We start from the raw sequence: 10,081 nt of genomic DNA, 5'->3' as shown, positions 1-10,081 counted from the left end.
CAACTCAGATTGCTGATCTCCATTCCCCGAGTGTCTGATTCAGCGGGTCTGCGATAGGGTTCTAGCATTTGCTTTCCTAACAAGTTCCTCGGTGGTGCAGATGCAACCGGTCAGGGAACCCACTTGGAGCCCCAGGAGATGGGTGCTACTTTATGCCCCATTTTACAAATGAAGATGGTCATGGCAGTGGGGTACACAAAGTCAAGGATGGTGCTAGATTCCTGTCAAAAGTGAAGAAATAAATCTGCTTCAGACCGGCAGAGCTTAGAAAGGGAAGCTGAGCGCTGGAAACTTTGCCCTCGTCCCTCACTCCCAGCCCCCATCACTCCCTGGCAAACTGGATTCTGGGTGCCAGAGGGCACCAGGAGAATGGAGCATGAGCACTGAGGACATCAGAGATAAGGAACCAAAGCTCCCCTGGGCCAGGCTCTGGACTTCGATGCGGATGCCGGCTTACCTGGTGTCACCCTGAAAGAAGGAAAGGACAGGTGAGCCACACAGAAGACATGCTGCCTGCACTGGGCTGGGCCGCTTCCCACCCCAGTGGCTTCCCCTAGGGTGTTTTGCCTGGTGCCTCCTGGGTGCTTTGTTTTCTTCCTTGATCATTTGTCAGAAACAAAAGGTCTACATCTTACCTAAGATCAATTCATTGTCAGATTTTTAAGCCTGCCTCTGATGACAATGCTTCAATGACTCATGATTTTGAGAAGCTCAGGTTTTAAAAAAGGGAGGTTCATTCATTCAATTCTAAAGACACACATAAAACATTCCTTTAAAAAAATTCGAGGCCACATAAAGGAAATAGAAGAATATAATCAAGCATCCCCGATTCCCTAATGATCACCTCAAAAACCAAAACCAAGGATATCTTCTCAATAGAAACTTTGGACATTTTACTGAGTTATTGACTCTATTCTGTGGGTCTATGTATTTTCTTGTGTCCTGTGTGTCCCCCTCAAACCCTGGTGGTTGTTGCCTCCTTCTTTTGGTTTCATCATCCTCCAAGCAGACCTGTAGCTATGGTCTCAAGCACATCTAAACTTTATCCTCAAATCCTCACAATCCATGAGGAACACAGCTTCTAGTTTTGAGAACTAACTTGCGCTCTGAATAGAGAATCTGATCTTTCTTGGGGATCACTGCTAAGACGGCCAGATGAAGTAGCACGGAAGAGTTCAGTACAGAACACACAGTTCTGGCTGGAGGAAGCAACTACCGCTTCTTTTAAATGCACTTTGTTGTTAACAACACCCTGTGCCCCGGTGGTGTTCTTGAACTCTAGAAGTCAAGCAATGGTAGACTGCGCAGGTCAGATTTGCAGAAGCGACCCTCTGGCATCCAAAGGAGAGTTTATGGGTTACAGACTTGAGGGTAGGGATGAGGAACGTGGGCAGAAGTGCCACGAGGTCAGTTCCCTTGTCACCTAGTGCTCCAAGATCCTTGCCAGCATTTCATTGACATATCCCTATCATACTCTGTGCCCATTTGCTGTAGAATCAAGATGATCATGGGAATCTCGGATTTGCAAATGCAAAATCTGAGACTCAGAAAACTGTTGGGAAAGGGACATTAGATTGCTTCTGCAGAAATGCTCAAAGTATGCCAAGCAAAGGACAATGAGCACAAGGTCAGAGCTTAACTAATTCCTGTTGATTGATGTACTTAATGAGATGGCTGTTTAACCCTACAGGGAAAGCAAAGTTGCAGCAGCTCAGAAAAGTACGTGGTTTCATAACTGACTTCATATGAACATCAACAGCCCATCGTCATAAACAGGTTCTTTTCCATAAAATTGTTTAAGTGATAATAAACCACTTTACAAATGGACAGATAATGTTACAAATGTCTGGATAATGTTTCCTAAGAGTAATCCTAGGCTCATTGAATTTAAACAAATCGGAGGGGGCTGTTACATTGGGGAGAGGTGTTAAGTGGTCTCGGGGTCTTGAATACCACCATACGAGATCTGTTCATTCTCCTACAGTTTAAAACTCCCAGAGATAGGGCAAAGAATTGCATCCTGTTTCACTAGTGAGTGAAAAAGAAAGACAGGTGCACACAAGAATATACTTTCACAGACGCAGCCTTTTAAATAGGAATCAGGAAGTTCTGCCAACTGCATTTTACCAAAGGCAGAGCTAAGGATTGGTTGCTTGATTAAAATGGGACCATTTTAATAACGAGCACTCATCTAAGTTATCTGGCAAAGAAGTGGAGAAGGAAGAGTAGGCAGAAGAACAAAATGGTTAGGCATGCCGTCTTCCTGTAAATTAAAGTAGAAACCTTTCAATTAATAGTCATGGAAGCCAATGTCTTAAATCTCAAGAAAAGCACGCAATAACCTACAATGCAGCAAGTGGGGAAGTGAAAGCAGCTTCTACCTTCCACCTTTCCTTTTTCTTTCTTTCTTTTCTTTTTTTTTTTTTTTACCAAGTGTTTCTGTAAACAACGCGTTTGGGTTGTTTTTGAGAAAAGCGGGCGAGGCGCGAAGGCCCCCCGACTGGGGAAGGCAGCAGATGCCTTGGAGAACGCCACGCCTTCTCCGGAGACCGGTCCAATCGGTCCCCTTTCCCTCCGGGCACCCGGGCCGGGACCAGCGCGTCACGGGATCGAGGAATCGCCCTTCCGCTCGGCTTCTCCGCAAACCCCGCGGGCATCACCCCCCGCCCGGGAGCCAGCGCGTCTGCCCGCGGGCCCCGCGTTCCTCCACCCGCCCCACCTCCGCTGCGGGAGCCACGGGCACCACTAGACAGGATTAGACAGTGCTCAGCCCTCCCGGAGATGTTCGCCAAAAACGCGAGGACTAGAGGATGCGCGGGGTTACGGTGAAACTCCACTTGGGCCTCCCAGTGAGCTTTCCGCGAACCACCCGAGTGCGTGAATTAGTTGACTCGGGGGAGTCGTCGGACTCCCCCCCACCCCAGCGCTGACGGGGGCCCCAGCTCGCAGCCCTCCGGCCCCCTGAGGCTGGCACCGGGGCAAGTTGGGACCAGACTTGTCACGCGCCGGGAGTCCCGACACTCAGGGCCCCGCCCACAGGCATCTCAGCCAATCGGGGCGCTGGCTGGCCGGGGGGCGGGGCCGGCCGAGCGGACTCCCAGAGCCTTAAGTGGGGAGGCCTTGCGCCCACGGCGCTGTCTCGGACGTCCCGGGATCCGCGGCTGTCAGCGGTGCCTGCACCGCTCGCCCGCTACAGGTAAGCGCCCCGGGCCGGGCCCTGGCGCGGCGGGGCCATCTGGGAACCAGCCCGAGCGCTAGCCTTGGGGGTCGAGGGCCTGGGGGGCTTGGGAAAGAGGCGTTCCTGGAAGGCGCGGACCAGACGCAGCAGGACCCGCGACTCCCAGTGCCGCGTCAACATCCTCCGGGAGCAGCCGGCGTGCGCCGGGGGCGGGAAGCGGGGCGGCACGCCCCCTTGGCCCCGCGCGGAAAAGGCGGTGCTCTGGGCAGTTTTTCTCCACCCACATCCTTAGCCTTCTACAACCCTTATCATAAATACTTAGGAGTATACATTCAATGTTTTTACTCCACCACAGTGTATAACATCCCATTAAAAAGTAAGATGGATTTTAAGAAAGGTCGATCTAATTAGATACTCATTTGTTTTTCCTACCTAGGTTTTTGAAACATGAATCCTTCAGTGTTCCTGATTGCCCTTTGCTTGGGAATAGCCTCAGCTATTCCAAAACATGATGACCGCTTAAATGCACAGTGGCAACAGTGGAAGGCAACGCACAGGAAACTATATGACCCGGTTGGTAACATCTGAAACTCTCCATCTGAAACCCCTGCAAAGAATGATCCATGCTCTTGGGAGTTTATAGAGCAGTTTCTTGAGGCTGGCTCTTACCAAGGCAATAACTTCGTTGTACCCGTTCCTAAGTACAGTATGGGCGTGCGTCCCTGTTGTGTGAGCTCTGGAGAACAGCTCCCGGGAGTAGAAAGTTGATCTGACCATGCTTTCTCCTCCTTTCTGTTTGTAAATTCACTTGGTGAAGGTGAGTTGGTTTTAAGTAGAAATAAAGAGGCTAGGTTACATGTTTGCCTTTAGAATGAAGAACAATGGAGGAGAGCAGTGTGGGAGAAGAATATGAAAATCATTGAACTGCACAATCGAGAATACAGACAAAGGAAACATAGCTTCACCATGGCAATGAATGCCTTTGGTGACATGGTGAGTGTGGCATGAGTTGCTTAAATTTTGTGTCTCCTCTCCTCAGTACTTCAAATCTCTCACTTTTCAACATTCTGTTTCCTTTTTCTTGAAGACCAGGAGAGAATTCAGACAGGTGATGAATAGCTTTCAAAACAAGAAGAGCAAGATGGGGAAAATGTTCCCAGTAGCTGTCAATATTTCCATCCCTGCTTCTTTGGATTGGAGAGAGAAGGGCTATGTAACTCCTGTGAAGAACCAGGTATGATAGTATTCAGCAGATCTCTCACCAAGAGTAAAGCCACATAGGAATTGTCATCCTTGCTCTGGCAGACTGTGGAACCGAATGCAGGTCACTAGCTGTTTGCTTGTTTTACTTTTTCTCCTTTTATGGTAGTATAGTCAGTTACAGTGTGTCAATTTCTGGTGTACAGCATAATGCTTCAGTCATACATATACATACATAGATTCCTTTTCGTATTCTTTTTCATTATAGCTACTACAAGATATTGAATATAGTTCCCTGTGCCATACAGCAGAAACTTGTTTATGTGCAGTTTGCTAGTTTTTAAGCATTTTCAGAAATACGGGCTATTGTCAAAGTCTTGCTATTTGTTTTGTAGACTAAAAGCTTTAAAATTTTGTTTTCAGGGTTCGTGTGGTTCTTGTTGGGCCTTTAGTGCCACTGGCGCCCTTGAAGGCCAGATGTTCCGGAAAACTGGCAAACTTGTCTCACTGAGTGAGCAGAATCTGGTGGACTGCTCTTGGCCTCAAGGCAATGAGGGCTGCAACGGTGGCCTAATGGATTATGCCTTCCAGTATGTTAAAGACAACGGAGGCCTGGACTCAGAGAAATCCTATCCATATTCTGGAAAGGTAAATGGAGCTCCTTATCTTGTTATCAAAGCTGAATGCTTTGGGGGAAAACAGATTCCATGTTTAGAATTCACATTTTAGATCGTAGAATCTGTACCTGCACACTGTCAGAACTGTTGTTAAAATATATTAGCAGCATACAGTTGTCTGTTTAGGTAGTTACCATAAAGCTCTTAATATTTCTATATATGTAGAAATATACATACATTCTGTATAAGTACAAATTTCTCCAGAGGCAAGTTTCTTACAGACAGGTAGACTCCTTGACAAGACACCAGCTAACTTTTCCCATTTCGAAACAACCGATAGCATTTCATCTCCTGGGATGCTTTATAATGAACTTGACTTGGAAATCATTAAGCTGCAAAACGGTCTGGAACTTATGTACCCCGGGAGGGGGATGGTATTAATCAAGGCTCTTCCCCTTTACCTTTGAAAGGATGAAACCTGCCATTACAGACCCCAGGATTCTGCGGCCAATGACACTGGGTTCATGGACATCCCTAAGGAGGAGAAGGCCCTACTGAAGGCAGTAGCGAGTGTGGGACCCATCTCTGTTGGTATAGATGCAAGCCTTACCTCTTTCCAGTTCTATAAAAAAGGTAAACATTTGTTCATGTGGAAATTTAGGCAGGAAGATTGGAGAACCACCATGACATACAGCAAAGACTGACTCTTTGCTGTGTCGAATTCAGTGTACAGTCTTGGGGTGTGTAGATGTAACATAGTTGTTCATTCTGTGTATGTGGTATTTGTGGTATTTGTGCCTGGTGTGTCCATTTGACATTCCTTAAACCACATCCCCATGATTTTAGGCACTTTGTAAATATACCTAAATAGCTACTTAATTTGATTCATATAACTTAATATACTTTTTTCCAGTTGTTAGACCTTTAAAATTTTCCAAAGAATTTTGGTTTTGTTTTTGTGTTTGGTTTTTTTTTCTTTTTTTTTTGGAGGGCAGTGGTAATTAGGTTCATTTATTTTTTTAATGAAGGTACCAGAGATTGAACCCAGGACCTTGTGCATGCAAAACACATACTCTGCCAATGAGCTATGCCGTCCCCTACTGAAGAATTTTATAACTGTAGTTAAAACTGGGAAGAACTTCTTGGCTCAAGTCATTTTGCGTTCTGTGCTGTTACCTTAGACGACATCCTAAAAGTAAAATGACAAGGCTTTAAGGAGCAGTTTTTTATGCCTCTTAACAAGCTGATGACAAAAGAGATTGTGCCACATTGTATTTCTGCTAGTATTAGGTGAAGGCCTAAATCCCTGGCCTAGATAAAAAAGATCTTGTTTTTAAATCTTATCTGGATTTATGTCATTTAGCTGAATTTGGGGGTGCCTCCCTTATCCTGGTTTGATAGGCTGGGTTACTGTCACGTGTCTCTTGGAGGTCCTCACCCCAACATTGAATTACATTCCTAGGTATTTATTACGATCCAGACTGCAGCACTGAAAACCTAGATCATGGCGTCCTGCTGGTTGGCTACGGCTTCGAAGGACTAGGCACAAATAATGATAAATATTGGCTCGTCAAGAACAGGTATGAAATGCCCAAAATACCTATATTTGAGATTGAAAAGGACATCAGTGTTTGGATACAGGTCTTCTAACCCTTAAGCACACTTCTGAAGTCTCTGCCTGACTTAGGGTGAACACAGACGTGTTCATGTTTGGCTGTGACACTGAGATGCTGTCTGAAGCTTGTCTCGGGTATCGAGGTAGTTTTGATACCATTGCATTTCTAAATTTGAAAACGTTCTTAATTCTGAGCCACATCTGGCCCCAAGAGTTTCCGTTTTCTGTGTCTAATTTTACAGTTCTGTGAAAGGTTTGGGGATAGACGTTATTTGCACGTTCAGAACTCAACCATGAGCAAGAACAGCTGTCTTTCTTGCTTCTTCCTGAATCTGTCCTGGCCTCTGGTGCGCTGTTTAAGTCTCCGGTGCTGTGATTGGTAAAGATAAACGTGTTTGATTCTTTGTATAAAATGGAAAACCCTCTCTTCTTTCAGCTGGGGTGAAGGCTGGGGCATGAAGGGCTACATAAAGATGGCCAAAGACCGAAACAACCACTGTGGCATTGCCTCCGCGGCCAGTTTTCCTACAGTCTGACCCTCAAGGACTGGATGAGAACAGAGTACGCAGAGAAAGGACGTTACCTTAAAACTGACCAGACCTTATTGTGTGGGATGAAACACTTGAATTATTGAAGATCCAAGCTGTGACTTGAATCCTGTGATATTTTCCAATGATGAACTGTGACCACTTTAATTACTGCTGTAAATAGGTTTGTATGATTGACTTCCCTAATAAATTTTTAATGTTCATGTTTTAAAAGGATGTATGAAGTTTTACTTTTTAAAATAAAACTTAATTTCAGAGTAGAGGTGGGGCTTCTTTCTGTATTTAACACCGTAAGTTAAATAGAGTAAAAAGTATAATTGGGCTCTGAAGACATGACTGACAGGCCAGTGGTCCAATAGGAGAATGCCTGGGTGGCCTTCTGGTTCTTCTAGCTATAAAGATGCACATCTCATGTCAGCTGCCCTTTGGGCTATGTCTGACCCAACCCTTGAATGGAGCAAAATTTGACAAACAAAGGACAGGGCTAAATTATTTTAATAAAGAAAAAAGATTCACATTTCAGAAAAGTGAACATACATACATATGACTTCCAAATGAGAAAAGGGTGTTCAAGATCATGCTCATTTGACCCACAGTGGTTATAGCCCAGCGGAGTTTCAGGATGAACGTCACAGAGCCAGTTTCTAGCATCTGTTAGGGAAGACCCTGGGCCACTTTGCAGTCGAGGAAAGGCAAGAATGTTTGTCTTTCTGTCCATAAGGGATGAAGGATCAGCTCCTAGATTTCAGGCTGGGCTTCAAAAATAGTCTTGTGGTCTCACAGGTGGACAATAGGGGAAAGCATCAAAAGTGAGAGTCTGACGCCTAATGTATACCTAGCTACAGAATTCCTGAATTTATTAAAAAAAAAAAAACAACCCTCCCAGCATTCTGTAGGCTAAGGAAGTGCATTCGCTCTCTTTGGGTTTAAAATTCTCATTTTCCTACTCAAGGAAATAAAGAGTAAGTGGAAGTACTTAGTTAATAGACCCTGTAACTCCTCACGAGGAAATGAAGTGGAGGACAACTCGGGTCTCAGCCCACAAGACCTCCAGCAGCCTCTGGTCAAGTCCATCTGTACTGGACCACGTGCCACGCTGGACCCTCAATGTCACCTTCCCTCATAAGTGCTTCCATTTCCAACTTTTTGACCTAAAGTGACAAATGTGTTTGGAGTAAAATACTATGGGTTTTGTGATAGTACTGTCACGTGTAGCCACAGGAAGATTTGGGAGGCTCCCAGTCTGAATCCCTTCTGCTGGCTGGGACCAATGTTGAAACAACCCAAATTGATGTAATACCCTCTGTGTCCCCATCATCGCCTTGGGGATGAGACATTCCCAACCCTGAGAAGGAACAGGGAGGTGGTTGAGAACACTAGAAGGAAGAGAAATCTGACATGGACCCAGAGGAGACAGTCAATAACACAAGATAAAAGGCTGGGGTCTGAGCAGAGACTTCCCGGACCGGAACCCGTTAAAGGCTGCATTTAGAGAAAGTGGGAAGTGACTGAGCTGGGGTGTGGGAGATGAGGCTGGGTCCACACGTGGGGTTTTAGGACTCAGGGGAACCATCAAGGGATGCAGTGAAAAGACTGTCCTGGTTCTCTATTACTGCAAAACAAACTACCAGTTTGAAAAAAACCATCTTTCCTGCTTCCTGACTGAGCTGCACTGCATTGTGCTCCTTTGGAAGTCTTCCACGTGTGCTGGAGTCATCTGCGGTTCTGACAGGGCTGACGTCCAGGCAGGGTCACTCACATGGTTGTGTTCGGTGCTGGTATGGGCTGGGCCTTCAGCCCTGACTGCTGACCACAGTACCTACATGGGCCCTCCATGGCCTGGGCTCCCATAGCATGAAGGCTGGCTCTGCTGGGGATGTCCCAAGAGAACCTGCCTGAATGTCCAACGAGGAACTGCAGAACATCTAAGGGCCCGGTCATAGTCCCCAGTGAAAGTTCTTGCTGCTGCCTTGTGGCTGGAGCATGTCAGCAGGGATGCTCAGGTTCCAGCGGAGGGGCTGACAGTCCGCCTCCTGATGGGGAAAGGCAAGGTCACTTAGCAGAAGGGCATGTGGGGTGGAAGATATGGTGGTGGCCATCTTTGGAGAGCAATCTGCCACATTCGGTCCCTGAAGGTCCATTAGAAAAGACTCCTTAGTGACTGTCACCTGGCGTCACCATGACAGGCTAGCTCACACTGCTGTCCATGCAACCCTGGAAGTACAGCCCAAGACTCTAAAGATCCAAGTGTGTCTTGTCCATCAGCAAACAAACAAACAAACAAAAACCTTCTTCACCCCAAGTTATTCTGGTTACTGCATCACGTTCCTCCTCCTGGTTACAGCTAACCCTCTTGAATAGCTTGCCTATATTTGCTAGCCTCCACGTCCTCGCCTCTATTCACATCCAAACTCAGGCTCCATCCTTAAAACAAGGCTTTCCTTCCAGGCTCTCCCAAATGATCTCATCTAGTCTAATTACTTCAGGTACCACCCCCGTGCTGACAATTTCTAGCCCTTCTCCTAAATTCCCAACCCATGGATGCGACGGTCCACTCAGTAACCCAACCCAGCTAACCCACAGACACTGCACATCTGAACATACAGAGCTGAACTCGTCCTGTTTCCCCAGAACCAGGCCATCTCCAAGTGTTCCTGGCTTTGGGAGGCACGTCCATCCACGTCCTCCATCCCTCTCCTCTCGCTTTCTCTGACATCTGTCACAGTCACTGATACATCGTGAACATCCGTCAGACGCCTGCAGTTCTATCCTCCATGCTGATCACCATCACCACCATCAATTTTTTACCAAGATGATGGCATCAACCTTCTTAACTGTGACCTAAGAAGCCTCTAATCTGACTACTTCAAATCCATTTTCCATGTTGCAGGTAACACTTACTAAAAGGCATTTTGGTTATGTT

At 46.3% G+C, this 10,081-nt stretch overlaps 1 protein-coding gene across 1 annotated transcript; it reads left to right on the top strand.

The window, feature by feature from the left end:
* The first annotated feature begins 3,112 nt into the window (after positions 1 to 3,112).
* On the top strand, positions 3,113 to 7,365 carry CTSL (cathepsin L). The gene is made up of 8 exons (XM_072958953.1): positions 3,113 to 3,196; positions 3,615 to 3,751; positions 4,049 to 4,171; positions 4,266 to 4,412; positions 4,802 to 5,026; positions 5,466 to 5,628; positions 6,458 to 6,575; positions 7,047 to 7,365. The coding sequence occupies exons 2-8, from the start codon at positions 3,626 to 3,628 to the stop codon at positions 7,144 to 7,146; spliced, it is 1,002 nt and encodes a 333-aa protein (XP_072815054.1). The 5' UTR covers positions 3,113 to 3,196; positions 3,615 to 3,625; the 3' UTR covers positions 7,147 to 7,365.
* Positions 7,366 to 10,081: the final 2,716 nt, after the last annotated feature.

The sequence above is a fragment of the Vicugna pacos genome, chromosome 4, assembly GCF_048564905.1.
Source record: "Vicugna pacos chromosome 4, VicPac4, whole genome shotgun sequence".
Lineage (NCBI taxonomy): Eukaryota > Metazoa > Chordata > Mammalia > Artiodactyla > Camelidae > Vicugna > Vicugna pacos.
The sequence above is the reverse complement of the archived record's forward strand: the minus strand, read 5'-3'. Positions and strand labels throughout refer to the sequence as shown.

Coding starts and splice junctions, on each gene's coding strand:
- CTSL (XM_072958953.1), top strand. CDS start 3,626: ATGAATCCTTCAGTGTTCCTGATTGCCCTTTGCTTGGGAATAGCCTCA. Junction 4,172..4,265: donor TGAATGCCTTTGGTGACATG/GTGAGTGTGGCA, acceptor TTTTTCTTGAAG/ACCAGGAGAGAATTCAGACA. Junction 5,629..6,457: donor TTTCCAGTTCTATAAAAAAG/GTAAACATTTGT, acceptor TTACATTCCTAG/GTATTTATTACGATCCAGAC.